Consider the following 15,431-nt stretch of genomic DNA (forward strand, 5'->3'; position numbering starts at 1 on the left):
AGTTTTCTTTGTCAACTGTCAAATCACTATTGTGTTTCATTTAGATGGTGAATATACAAGCAAAAGTTCTATTGTGGCATATAAAAACCAATGATAGGACAGGATCAGTGCTGTGAATGGTGCTAAAGGGCCACTGAATTGGGGGTATTGGAAGATCCCACCAAATAATGATCTCAATAAATTGAGCTTGGAGAGCAGGACAGGGGAGGACTATAGTGGTTATATTTCAAATCAGTCATAATCAAGATGTGCGATCCCCATAGGCTTGGCCATCAGAAAGTGTAGCATGACTTCAAACAATAATGAGTACTGGCCAACACTCATGTAGGCCCTCATAAACATATCAAAACTAGCATGATTTGGTCTGTTATTGTAGATATCTGGGCCCATATCCTATGAAGCAGACTAAGACTAAAAATGGTTCCTAGTGATGTTATTCTAAGAGAAGTGTTAGAATGTTCCCTTGGTCAGATCAAAGTTCTCTGCAAAGCACCTTAGGCCTTAAGAGAGCTCCTAAGGTGCCAAACTGGTAAGAGGAGGGATGAAGACGTAAGAAGCCTAACAGTGTCCTAAGCTGAGGAGAAGGCAGAAAAGACAGACGAAGCAGTTATTCTCTGTATGTAGGATGAGAGTGAATCAGTAACATGCAACCCACTTGATCAGCGCAATTACTTTATGTTGATTTACTGTCTTAATGAATTTATAAATTGTTTCGATTGTTGTTATCATATACACACTATTAATATTCTCATTTTTATTATTATTAATATGTATATGTCCCAGACATCTTCAAGTTCTTCAGCATCTCACCATGTCATTTAGGTCCTTCAAACTTTTTTTTTTTTTTTAGCAAATGCTTCAGGGGAGCATTAGCATGGCTAACACCTTTCAGCTTCTGGGAGGGCTCTACCCCCCAGTTCCCCCTAATTACAGCCTTCTTAACCAACTGACACTTTAAGCATTTGTTTTAAAGTAGACGTAAATTAATATTTAAACTTTTCAGCTAGTTGACAGTAGAGCTGTACAATATGGCCAAATTATTGTATCTTAATATTGTCATATCAATATGATATACAATATGACTATGATTTCATACAAAGTGCAGCAACTGTGAAAATTAAACATTCTTAAACAAAACAGTAATGATACCACACTCTTTTTGCAGTAATCATAAGGTTAGGCTACAGTGCCCTCCAAAAGTATTAGAATACTTGGTATTTCACACATTTTAATTTGTTTATGCCATTTCAAATACAAGAAATACAAAAAATATAAAGAATAAACATTTCTAAAATTATCTTCTTCAAACTGAAAGCAAATCTCTAAAACCTGATAATACCTGTAAATAATAATCAGTTTTTATTGCCATATTTCTTCATACAAGTCAGGGGACTGAAACATGAACATTGCCACATCACTGAATATGTCAAGGACTTAATTTACATCAGTTATAAAGAAATACAAAAGTTTCTTTCACCAAAACATCAAATCGAGGCTTGCATCTCAGATGTACTTTCTGGCAGAGCTGGGACGAAGTCACTGTCAAGTCACTCTCAACTCGTGAATCAGCAAGTCTCAAGTCAAGCCTAAAGTCAGCTTGCAAACAATTGGTGATCATTATGACTTGATATTTGACTTGGGACTTGATTTGAGACTTGCCAGTTCATGACTTGAGTGTGACTTACTGGTGACTTTGTCCCACCTCTGCTTTCTGGCAAATTGTAGCTGAACCTACAGGGTCTTCTTTTTAAGAAAATCCTCTTCACACCACTTCATCAGGAAACCAGATTTTATATTTTAATTAATTTATGTCAACTTGTAGAGATTTGTTTTCAGTTTGAGTTCAAGGAAGATAACATTAGATTTATTTATCTAAAGTTGTGTCACTGGTGTGTCCCTCAGACAACAAAATGAAGAGGTTATTTAAAAATAAGTCCTTCAGAGAGCAAAATTAAGCGGTTACACAGATTTTATACAGAACAGAGGAGGAGTAAATTACCTGTATTTCTTTCAGCCTTCACATTATATCTTATGAATCAACAGCTGCCTGCTTGTTTAAAATCACTGCAGAAACACGTATATATAAGGCAACCTGAATTAAAGGAGAAATGTCACTTTTAACAACCTGGACCTTATTTCATAAAATATGGTAGTTTACTCACCGATATAACTTTGGTGTCATTATTAGTCCATGATTCAAAAAATGTGTTCAGTTCAAATCTGAGTCAAACATTTTTCTTCTTCTACTAAGGTGGATTAAAACTTTTGTGGTACACAGCACCAACTTCTGTACAGGAAGAACCTAGCAGTCAGTATTTGTCACTGATTTCAAAATGCAGCTCTTTTCAACCAGGCATGTGGTGCCGTGAAATGCCAATCATCTGTGTCCAATCAGATTTCAGGAGTGTCCACTCTAGCTACAAACATGCCAGGAAGTGTTCAACATTTGACATTTTCTGTTTCACTGTGGTCTTGAAATTTGGCATGTCCTGTTTCAGTCTCAACTTGCCACTCAATCCCCGCAATATCCCATGAGATGTCACCTCGTGGGATCCAGGAAGTGTTCAACATCTGACATTTCCTGTTTCACTGTGGACTCAAAATTTGGCACTTCCTGTTTTCAGTGTGAACTTGCCACTGTGTTCTCGTGAGATTCCATGAGATCTCATCTGTCAACCCAGGAAATTTCAATCCAGGAAGTGTTGTTTCACTGTGGACTCAAAATTTAGCACTTCCTATATGGGACTCCCTGTACCATGAGCAAGCTTCACATTGCTGCATGCCGCTTCGCTGGTATAATTACCTCCACCAAGGAGGTTATGTTTTCGGTTGCATTTGTTTTTTTGTCTGTTTGTCAGCAGGATAACTCAAAACGTTTTGAACGGATTTTGATGAAATTTTGTGGAGTGGTTGGAAATGACCAGAGGAACAAGTGATTAAATTTTAGTGGTGATCCGGATCATGATCTGGATCCCGATGCTAACAAGTTAGCATGTCTATGGCATTTTCAATGTTAAAAGTTAGCATTAAGCAGTTGCAGCTGTCATCACGTTTGGGTGCATTTACTTTCAAATTGTAATATTTCTTAAATTTATTTTTGTTTATAGAAATTTTGTGGAGTGGTTGGAAATGACAAGAGGAACAAGTGTTTATAATATATATATATGTAATATATATAATATTTCTTAAATTTATTTTTGTTTGTATATTAATAATCTAATGATTATTATATGCTACCCAGTCACAGCAGATGAAACTTTTTTTTTAATACTGAGCAAACATCATTGTTAGACTTTTTTAGGTTCAATGATTCCACGGCGTGTACATGTTATGGCGTCAGTGACCCCATGACCTTGGCGGAGGTTTGCACTCTCTGATTGCTTCTAGGTTATTATTATTATTATTATTATTATTATTATTATTATTATTATTATTATTATTATTATTATTATTATTATTATTATTATCAATATTATTAATATTGTTATTTTCTTTTATTATTAAATCTATTTTGTTATTTGATTTTAAATGGACCACAATGGAAATAAGTGTTTTCATATTCTTGTGTCATGCATGTATTTTTAATGTATTTATAATTACATTATGTACTCACAATGAATGTACTAAATAAAATCATGTGCGCACTCATGATTTTACTGTCCATTCATCAGTAGGAGTATTTGTTTTTTTATTTTTCCTCCCCTTTCTGTGACAACCAATCATAGCTCTTAGAGGACTGTGTCATACCTAGCAAGGGGGTCAATCCCGCCTCCTCACAAAGACAGGAGTTTCTGTCCCCTCCTTGCTCAGACTTGCTCTCAGACACCTGCTGGCTCACTCTTAGGCTAAGATTCCTTGCCAGGAAATTTTAGGCTAAGTTAGGAGCTCTCTGAGAAGACTAAGTTGCTTCGCGGATATGGGCCCTGGTGTTTCACTTAAATCTTAGCAGCATGTATGAATGTTATGTGTGTTACATGCATGTGCACAGTTTTGGAAAACCTGACATTTTTATGTTTCACTTCCTTTTATTGTAATCCTGTGACAAGTACCCCTGGATATTTGTCAGGTTTTCTGAGTCTGAGTTTCTGAGTTAATTTTGACCAGGTTTTATTGTACAACTACAGTGCTAAGAGAGATGATACAAGGACAAATTAGCTTTGACTGAACTGCAGGGATTTTTGCTTGTACCAAAAACCAAAAATAAATAAATAAATAAACAAAAAGTGTTTGTCTGTTTAAAACTTCCTATCTACTCCAAGGAGAATATAACATATGTGGAGGGGCAGATAATGGTTTTCCCCAAGTTCCAGGTCCATTGACATGGATGTTCAGAACATTCCTGGATGACCATTCTCATTTTAACATACAATTTTAAATAAGAGCTGCTTCTATAATCATTTCAACAAAAGTCTTGCATTTCCCAAAGTAGCTCATAAGGGAAATTGCTTTTAAGAATTTAACATAATTTGGAGCATTTAAATGATCTTCAGTCAGGTTGTATCTTTAAACAAAATGATGGAGCTTTATGTGTGGTTTACAGTTGAAATGTTTAATTTTGTTAGTTTTAGTTCTTTAACTTCAAACTAAACATAAGAAAATAAACTTTGTTTGCATAGCTGCCATTCATCAGATGACCTGTTTAGGACAGATTAAGCCTAATATCAAGCAATATAAAATTAATATATTTATGGTTTCACTAATTTACACACTGTCAGTTACTGATAACCATTCTGTCATTGATGGATTAAAGAAATGTATATATGTCTAAAAAAAATAATAATCATAAAAACAGGTAGCAGTTGGTATGGAAGTGAGAGTGTGTATTTCATGTGAATAAGAATATTATACTGCAGTACTCAAGCAATCCTACTTCATGTGCACCAATAAGTTAGAGAAAATTATGAAATGCTGAAGTATGATTCCACAGTTGTATATAATTCTCATTTTACATTTTACTTGGTCCACATTTTATTTAATTTAATTTTATTTTACCTTATGTTTATATTAGTTGTACATATACTCTGAATAATTTACCGTTAAATTTCACTATCCATATATGGCTAAAAATTACTCGCACCACGGAAAGCACCTTTTTGGAGTTGCACTCAAATCTCGTTGTAATGCAAATTACAATGACAATAAAGGTGATTCTGATTCTGAAGTAGGCAGATAATAATGCTATAGTGTCAGTGATTTGTCCGATTGTTCCTATGATCAGTACAATTCTGTGGGGATGAGCAGGAACGTTGTAAAACCACAATATAATAAGTCATTTGACTTTCTTGACATTTTATCTCATATGCCAGTATTTTATGTTTTAAACGTCAAATCAAACAACCAGTCAATCAATAAATCAATCAGTCAAATAGATATGTAATTTAAAGCAACTTAATCTCTTTCTCTCTCTGAGGCATATATATCTGAAAGCTGCCATCTCACATTCTCAGTGGTCTAAATAAAGTTTTAGATTTAAAGGGCATTATTTTCATGTTCAAAGTTGCTGTCCCTGTGTAGCCTTATTAATAATACAAAATTGCATTTGTATACAGCACAACTGTGTTAGGGTTATGGATTATGGTTCAGGGTATGGGTTACGGTTAAGGTTAGGAGTTGTGAGAGACAGTGTGGCTTAGTGGTAGGGTGTTGTACCTACAGTCATTTGGGCCAGCAGTCCTACGGGCTTGCATTTGTCCCTTAATTAGGGACAAATGCTTGCCTCTACTGGTGGTTGGCTCTCACTGCGGTATTGTATCACTTCCTGTTCCGGAGCACAGCGGTGTTTTTCTGTATCTGTTAGCTGTTTAATCTGCGCAGTTAGATTGATCTAGTTATCTAGATTACGATTTGTTTCCCAGTGTAATCTTTACGTGCCTTAACTAAAGCACTCCTTCTGCTGAATCACCTCTAAATTATTTACACATTATTCACTTTGCGTGTTTTTAGGAATCCGCTAGCTTAGCGTAGCTACTAGCTCTTAGCCGAAGATTGTAATTCACGTCGGCAGTAATGACACTCGGTTACGCCAATCGGAGGTCACTAAAATTAACATTAAATCGGTGTGTAACTTTGCAAAAACAATGTCGGACTCTGTTGTTTTCTCTGGGCCCCTCCCCAATCAGACCGGGAGTGACATGTTTAGCCGCATGTTCTCCTTGAATTGCTGTCTGTCTGAGTGGTGTCCAAAAAATGAGGTGGGCTTCATAGATAATTGGCAAAGCTTCTGGGGAAAACCTGGTCTTGTTAGGAGAAACAGCATCCATCCCACTTTGGATGGAGCAGCTCTCATTTCTAGAAATCTGGCCAATTTTCTTAAATCCTCCAAACCGTGACTATCCAGGGTTGGGACCAGGAAGCAGAGTTGTAGTCTTACACACCTCTCTGCAGCTTCTCCCCTGCCATCCCCTCATTACCCCATCCCCGTAGAGACGGTGCCTGCTCCCAGACTACCAATAACCAGCAAAAATCTATTTAAGCATAAAAATTCAAAAAGAAAAAATAATATAGCACCTTCAACTGCACCACAGACTAAAACAGTTAAATGTGGTCTATTAAACATTAGGTCTCTCTCTTCTAAGTCCCTGTTGGTAAATTATATAATAATTGATCAACATATTGATTTATTCTGCCTAACAGAAACCTGGTTACAGCAGGATGAATACGTTAGTTTAAATGAGTCAACACCCCCGAGTCACACTAACTGTCAGAATGCTCGTAGCACGGGCCGGGGCGGAGGATTAGCAGCAATCTTCCATTCCAGCTTATTAATTAATCAAAAACCCAGACAGAGCTTTAATTCATTTGAAAGCTTGTCTCTTAGTCTTGTCCATCCAAATTGGAAGTCCCAAAAACCAGTTTTATTTGTTATTATCTATCGTCCACCTGGTCGTTACTGTGAGTTTCTCTGTGAATTTTCAGACCTTTTGTCTGACTTAGTGCTTAGCTCAGATAAGATAATTATAGTGGGCGATTTTAACATCCACACAGATGCTGAGAATGACAGCCTCAACACTGCATTTAATCTATTATTAGACTCTATTGGCTTTGCTCAAAAAGTAAATGAGTCCACCCACCACTTTAATCATATCTTAGATCTTGTTCTGACTTATGGTATGGAAATAGAAGACTTAACAGTATTCCCTGAAAACTCCCTTCTGTCTGATCATTTCTTAATAACATTTACATTTACTCTGATGGACTACCCAGCAGTAGGGAATAAGTTTCATTACACTAGAAGTCTTTCAGAAAGCGCTGTAACTAGGTTTAAGGATATGATTCCTTCTTTATGTTCTCTAATGCCATATAACAACACAGTGCAGAGTAGCTACCTAAACTCTGTAAGGGAGATAGAGTATCTCGTCAATAGTTTTACATCCTCATTGAAGACAACTTTGGATGCTGTAGCTCCTCTGAAAAAGAGAGCTTTAAATCAGAAGTGTCTGACTCCGTGGTATAACTCACAAACTCGTAGCTTAAAGCAGATAACCCGTAAGTTGGAGAGGAAATGGCGTCTCACTAATTTAGAAGATCTTCACTTAGCCTGGAAAAAGAGTCTGTTGCTCTATAAAAAAGCCCTCCGTAAAGCTAGGACATCTTTCTACTCATCACTAATTGAAGAAAATAAGAACAACCCCAGGTTTCTTTTCAGCACTGTAGCCAGGCTGACAAAGAGTCAGAGCTCTATTGAGCTGAGTATTCCATTAACATTAACTAGTAATGACTTCATGACTTTCTTTGCTAACAAAATTTTAACTATTAGAGAAAAAATTACTCATAACCATCCCAAAGACGTATCGTTATCTTTGGCTGCTTTCAGTGATGCCGGTATTTGGTTAGACTCTTTCTCTCCGATTGTTCTGTCTGAGTTATTTTCATTAGTTACTTCATCCAAACCATCAACATGTTTATTAGACCCCATTCCTACCAGGCTGCTCAAGGAAGCCCTACCATTATTTAATGCTTTGATCTTAAATATGATCAATCTATCTTTGTTAGTTGGCTATGTACCACAGGCTTTTAAGGTGGCTGTAATTAAACCATTACTTAAAAAGCCATCACTTGACCCAGCTATCTTAGCTAATTATAGGCCAATCTCCAACCTTCCTTTTCTCTCAAAAATTCTTGAAAGGGTAGTTGTAAAACAGCTAACTGATCATCTGCAGAGGAATGGTCTATTTGAAGAGTTTCAGTCAGGTTTTAGAATTCATCATAGTACAGAAACAGCATTAGTGAAGGTTACAAATGATCTTCTTATGGCCTCGGACAGTGGACTCATCTCTGTGCTTGTTCTGTTAGACCTCAGTGTTGCTTTTGATACTGTTGACCATAAAATTTTATTACAGAGATTAGAGCATGCCATAGGTATTAAAGGCACTGCGCTGCGGTGGTTTGAATCATATTTGTCTAATAGATTACAATTTGTTCATGTAAATGGGGAATCTTCTTCACAGACTAAAGTTAATTATGGAGTTCCACAAGGTTCTGTGCTAGGACCAATTTTATTCACTTTATATATGCTTCCCTTAGGCAGTATTATTAGACGGTATTGCTTAAAGTTTCATTGTTACGCAGATGATACCCAGCTTTATCTATCCATGAAGCCAGAGGACACACACCAATTAGCTAAACTGCAGGATTGTCTTACAGACATAAAGACATGGATGACCTCTAATTTCCTGCTTTTAAACTCAGATAAAACTAAAGTTATTGTACTTGGCCCCACAAATCTTAGAAACATGGTGTCTAACCAGATCCTTACTCTGGATGGCATTACCCTGACCTCTAGTAATACTGTGAGAAATCTTGGAGTCATTTTTGATCAGGATATGTCATTCAAAGCGCATATTAAACAAATATGTAGGACTGCTTTTTTGCATTTATGCAATATCTCTAAAATCAGAAAGGTCTTGTCTCAGAGTGATGCTGAAAAACTAATTCATGCATTTATTTCCTCTAGGCTGGACTATTGTAATTCATTATTATCAGGTTGTCCTAAAAGTTCCCTAAAAAGCCTTCAGTTAATTCAAAATGCTGCAGCTAGAGTACTGACGGGGACTAGAAGGAGAGAGCATATCTCACCCATATTGGCCTCTCTTCATTGGCTTCCTGTTAATTCTAGAATAGAATTTAAAATTCTTCTTCTTACTTATAAGGTTTTGAATAATCAGGTCCCATCTTATCTTAGGGACCTCGTAGTACCATATCACCCCAATAGAGCGCTTCGCTCTCAGACTGCAGGCTTACTTGTAGTTCCTAGGGTTTGTAAGAGTAGAATGGGAGGCAGAGCCTTCAGCTTTCAGGCTCCTCTCCTGTGGAACCAGCTCCCAATTCAGATCAGGGAGACAGACACCCTCTCTACTTTTAAGATTAGGCTTAAAACTTTCCTTTTTGCTAAAGCTTATAGTTAGGGCTGGATCAGGTGACCCTGAACCATCCCTTAGTTATGCTGCTATAGACGTAGACTGCTGGGGGGTTCCCATGATGCACTGTTTCTTTCTCTTTTTGCTCTGTATGCACCACTCTGCATTTAATCATTAGTGATTGATCTCTGCTCCCCTCCACAGCATGTCTTTTTCCTGGTTCTCTCCCTCAGCCCCAACCAGTCCCAGCAGAAGACTGCCCCTCCCTGAGCCTGGTTCTGCTGGAGGTTTCTTCCTGTTAAAAGGGAGTTTTTCCTTCCCACTGTAGCCAAGTGCTTGCTCACAGGGGGTCGTTTTGACCGTTGGGGTTTAACATAATTATTGTATGGCCTTGCCTTACAATATAAAGCGCCTTGGGGCAACTGTTTGTTGTGATTTGGTGCTATATAAAAAAAAAATTGATTGATTGATTGAATTAGGTTATCTTAATTAGTCATGGGCCCCTAAATAACATGAAATGAATCAAAGGGTACTGCATAATCTCCTTTAAGCACTACAAGGGATCAGGAAGTTGAAAATGTATATTTTCCACCAGTATTTACTTTTATTTTGTTTAATCATTGTTTTCAGTTCAGTTTCACCGTGTGTAAAAGCAGAACCTATGTAAGTTCAACGGTTGTTCCACAGCCAGGACGGAACTGCAATCTAGCTCCATATCAATGCATCAATCACCAATCACCAATCCATCAAGCCAGCTTTACCCAAAGTGCATTCTGCTATCCCTGAATCATGCACAGGAAAAAAAACAAAACAAAAAACAAAACCATAAAAAATATCAGTTCACCTTCAAAGGTTAAATATTTTACTGGCGTGCCCGAACAATGCATAGACACAAGGAGGATTCTAACAAATATAAGCATTTAGGGTTTACTGGACATCAAGCAGATGTTAGACATCGGTATCATCAAAAATAGAAATTATTATAATAAGCAAAAAAGAGTGATATAAAAAGAAGTGCCTCAAACCTAATAATTCCTTCCAAATCTTAACAGATGTTTCTTCGATGGTATAAATAAAACTTTTATCCCTTGGTCACATTAGTTACAAGAGACAGAGCAAAATTATGAGCTACCAATCATTTTCAAACAGAGTAGGTATTTTACAGCGACAAGAGACAAGTAGTTGCTATGCTGCCAGCTTGGAGGACCAAAGTAGACAAGTCTATTTCACGCAAATGCTAAGTGATGCCACATGGCGACGAGCAATCCAAGTGAAGGCGGCATGATGCCAGCATGATGTACATGGACTGAATGAATAAATACTTAAAGATTGGGGGATATGTTCCTACTGTAGATAGATGTATTTCTCTATAAATTTTACAAAATTTGTAAAGGTCAGTGAGAATAATACTTTTAAACCAAAAATCCCTGTTTCTGTAACCAGGAAGTAACTGAGAGGATTTACAAGCTAACAGAGCTAGCTTGCTAACAGAGATGTTAGCAAGCTAATTAGCAATGTCACCATTAAGTTATGTTTTATTGAGGCAAATCAATTGATCTTTCTGTCAAGCATGGAGGAATGTATATTAGTTTTTTACACGTGAGCATATTACACCCATCCTGTACTCACTCCACTGGCTTCCAGTTCGTTTTAGAATTGATTTTAAAATTTTAATGTTTGTTTTTAAAGCTATTTATGGCCTTGCACCTCCCTACTTGTCTGAAATTTTAACTTTGCGCACCTACAGTAGGACATAAAGGTCGTCTGGCCAGCTTTACTTAGATGTTCCAAGGTCAAGATATAAACGCTGGGGTGATCATGCTTTCGCGGTAGCTGGCCCGAGACTGTGGAATGAGCTACCTCTTGAGTTACGTACTATTCCTGACCTAGCACTTTTTAAATCTAATTTAAAGACTTATTTATTTAAACTGGCTTTTAACACTTAGTGGGGAGGTGCCATGTTCTGTTATTTTTATGTTATTTTTTTATGTGTTGTTTTAAAATTTTATTTTATATGTGTTTTATTTTTGTAAATTTGTGTTTTTAATGTTAAGCACTTTGGACACCAGTCGGTGCTGTAAAGTGCTTTATAAATAAATGTTGATTGATTGATTGATTGTAAATTGTTTTGTCAATTGCATCGCTAGCATGGCCCAAGCAGAGGGTCAGCCGTTTGAGTCTGGTCTGCTTGAGGTTTCTTCCTGGTTCTCTCCCTCAGCCCCAACCAGTCCCAGCAGAAGACTGCCCCTCCCTGAGCCTGGTTCTGCTGGAGGTTTCTTCCTGTTAAAAGGGAGTTTTTCCTTCCCACTGTAGCCAAGTGCTTGCTCACAGGGGGTCGTTTTGACCGTTGGGGTTTTACATAATTATTGTATGGCCTTGCCTTACAATATAAAGCGCCTTGGGACAACTGTTTGTTGTGATTTGGCGCTATATAAAAAAAATTGATTGATTGATTGATTGAAATCAACACAGGGAGTTTTTCTTTACCACTGTCACCTGTGTGTTTGCTCTGGGGGCTGGTAAGGTTAGACCTTACTTATGTGAAGTGCCTTGAGGCAACTTTGTTGTGATTTGGTGCTATATGTTGAAAATAAATTGAAATTAAAATTGAGGAAGAGCTCATAGTGACAGCATCAGGTTTCCCCATCCTTGATAATATACAGTTAAATATTGTGCACAATAAAACCAACTAAAAACGAGCTGGCACCAATCTGGGAATGCCCATCAAGTGACAAATTCTAACTGCTTGTCGCTCTCATTTGTAGCTAATGTGACCATAGGGTTACTACATCGCATGGAAAAATTGTAACTCCATGCACAATCCCCTTGACAGTAAACTCTTATTACTCAATGAGTGGGGTGCTACCAATACGCAAACCCTGAATGTTCACATATTAAATTATCAATGAAAATTATTCATATGTACAGTGGAGCTCAATAAAAGATCACTTCTCTTTAAATTAGCTTTGCATGCAGTCAACTGCATAATATACAGGCAATAATTAGGTTGATTTATTTCTTTGGCAGGCCAGAATCCAGCTGGACATGCATAGAGAGGTATGTACAATCAGAGTCACGGAGGAGTGACTGGGAGGCAATTGTCATTGTGCAAATGCATTTCTCAGAGATTCAGCACCAGTGGTGTCAGTGGATCTGACAAATATCATTGGAAAAACATGATTGTATTGTACATGGCACCACTGGTTTAGCTCTTTTCAGAGCCCATCATCCTTCTCTGAGTCTGGAGAAACTGGTCTAGAAACTGTAAAAATGTCCTGACGTCTTGTTTTGGATTTGGGTGTGCTGGTGGTGGTGGTGGTGATGGTAGCTGTGGTGGTGATGGATTGTGCACCCACTGAAGGCCTTCTCTTCTCTGACAGCAGTTTTATAATTTCGGTTACCTGACTCTCCAAAGCACCCAGACGGCCTCCAAGAGCCTGGATGTCTTGCCGGAGTTCCAGCCGTGTCTCGTGCAGCACGGCCTGTAGTGTCTGCTCCGGAATGGGACAAAAAGGGAACGGTGACCCTGTTCCTCCTGGAAGGGGGCTATGGAGGAACGGTGTGACAGCAATTGGGGTGCGCGCCTCTCCCGCCCGATCGATACGTAGCTCGCTCTTTGTGATGCCGCTGTCACATGAGTCTGTTTTGCGCAAGGGGTTGCTGCCACCCTCTTCTCCATCTCCTCTTCCTCCAACTTCTTTAACTTTTCCCTCCTGAGAGAGCATCTCCACGGAAACTGCCTTGGTGACGTTGTTTAGCCCCTCCTTTCTAGTGTCCAGTGGGGCCATGTTATTTTTAAGGCGCATCCAACCGCTTGCCTTAGTGGTTGGCTTCCCCAGCACAGGGCTGGAGTTGACTTTGACCCTGACAGCTGAAGCATGCTCACCTCCACCTGCAGCAGAACTGGGTTGTAGCTCCAAAATGTCACAGTTATTCTGCTTTACAGGAGGCTCTCCAGGATGGCTGTAGACCAAAGAGCTCTGCATGGGTGTGACCTGAGACACTGTCAGCACACTGCTACTGGGCGGAGCCCCATTCTGCATGGAGCAGTTAGGCTGCTGCAGACTCAGCGGCAGTGAGTGCTGCAGGCTGGAGTGACCCAACTGCAGGCCATGAGGGTGCAGGTGCTGGTGGTGCTGCTCCACCTGCAGCTGGTTCTTCTCGAGGTCCACCTGTGTAGCGGCTGTAGTGGCTCCCTGGTTGCGAAGCTCCTTCTGTTGTTTGAACTTCTGGAAGAGCTTCCGGACAGGATGGTCCTGCGGGATGGTGAGCTGCACCTCATTCTTTGCCCGCTGCCGCTCCTCTTCCTCCTTCTTCACTTCACTGATCTTACGGAAAATGATCTGCATGCACAGAAAAAAACAACACAGACCTTATAAAGGCACTTATTTTCCTGCAGTGCTAAAAGCCCTCACTGGTGTGTTCCATGCTTTGTCCCTGTCTTGCGTTAAGTTGCTCACTGTTTTGGTGGGATTGCCGGATTATTTCCTCACATCCCTTGATGTTGCCCGTTGTCCTGCTCCTTGGTCCTTGTCCCTATTCTTCCTGACACTCCTGCCACAGACTGATACTCCTGACAGTTTTGGACTGTGTCCCATCCCTGCACTATTCCAACTTTCTGGTAAATAAAGCACTTTTTCTTTACTCAGCTGTCTAGCTGTCTAGGTATTTTAGATTCATGCAAGATGAATTGTAACACTTGAAATGTGCTTTTAATGGAAAAACTGTGGTAGAGAGCTTTTACTTACTTCATGTACAGGGAGAATCAAACACTTATTTGAATTTGCCTCAATTAGCAACAGGCTTCCTTATAACATTTTCTAGTTCTAAATATATTTGACTATATTTCACAAAGAATCCTCAATTTTAATGTATTTTTTCACCTGTAAACACAATTGTAACATTTATTGTATGTTTACTAGTTGACTTAATACAGTGCATCCAGAAAGTATTCACAGCACTTCATTTTTCCACATTTTGTTGTTACAGGCTTATTCTAAATTGAGTAAAATTAATTTTCCTCTGAAACTTCTGCTCACAACACCCCATAATAACAACATAATGTTTGTTATTATTATTTACAAATTTAGAAAAAAAAAACAAAAAACTAAGAAATCACATGTACATAAGCGTTATTTTCAGTTTGAACTTTGCCTGTATTTGTATTGCTTTTGCTCCCCCAACTGGTGTTTAATGGTTGCACATTGTTTTCTCATTTAGTTACAGTCTTTATTGTAAAAGGTGAATTTAATCACATGACACTGCCATGTCTTAGCGCAGGAAAATGAGGAAAAGCATTAGTTGCTATGTGCCATGCGGTTAGTTTGCGGCTCCAGCTATCGTCTCATTTCTTCCCGCTGTTTGTGTCGCTTGTGAGTGTGTTCACATTTTCAGTTAATCCTGTTGTTACACAAGTAACCATTTAATGTATTTTGATGCATAAATATTTAATTTGTTTACACGCACACATTGCTAATGGTAAAATAACAGTGAACTACAACTATTTTCATTATTATGTCTGTGATTTCATATAAGCATTCAGTAATTGGCGTTGTATGTTTTTGTGTCATTTCAGTTTTACGAAAAAGAAATCATGAGAATGAAGACAACAGTAAAGAGCTTTCAACTTTACTTTAGCTTCTGACTTTCTCTTGGAGCTTGTTCGCTATCTGTCAATTTGTGTACAGACACACACGCCGAGGACAAAATAATAAGTATTCACACCCTTTGTGCAATACATTGTTGATGCACGTTTGGTAGCAATTACAGCCTCAAGTCTTCTTGAATATGATGCCACAAGCTTAGCGCACCTATCTTTGGGAAGTTTTGTCCATTCCTCTTTGCAGCACCTCTCAAGAATCAGAATCAGCTCCATCAGGTTGGATGGGGAGCGTCGGTGCACAGCCATTTTCAGATCTCTCCAGAGATGTTCAATCAGAACATCTCTGGACTCTGGCTGGGCCACTCAAGGACACTGACAGAGTTGTCCAGAAGCCACTCCTTTGATATCTTGGCTGTGTGCTTAGGATCAGTGGCCTGCTGAAATATGAACCGTCACCCCAGTCTGAGTTCAAC

At 38.6% G+C, this 15,431-nt stretch overlaps 1 protein-coding gene across 3 annotated transcripts in view; it reads right to left on the bottom strand.

Annotated features, from left to right (window-relative positions):
- Positions 1 to 11,964: 11,964 nt before the first annotated feature.
- Positions 11,965 to 15,431, bottom strand: part of kcnh5b (potassium voltage-gated channel, subfamily H (eag-related), member 5b) — a 575,581-nt gene continuing 572,114 nt past the window's right edge. For all 3 annotated transcript variants that reach the window (XM_034194844.1, XM_034194843.1, XM_034194842.1), the window contains one exon: positions 11,965 to 13,699. In XM_034194844.1, the coding sequence (XP_034050735.1) occupies positions 12,572 to 13,699 (1,128 nt within the window). In that variant the 3' untranslated portion in view covers positions 11,965 to 12,571. The remainder of the gene's footprint in view (positions 13,700 to 15,431) is intronic.

The sequence above is a fragment of the Thalassophryne amazonica genome, chromosome 19, assembly GCF_902500255.1.
Source record: "Thalassophryne amazonica chromosome 19, fThaAma1.1, whole genome shotgun sequence".
NCBI classification, from domain to species: domain Eukaryota; kingdom Metazoa; phylum Chordata; class Actinopteri; order Batrachoidiformes; family Batrachoididae; genus Thalassophryne; species Thalassophryne amazonica.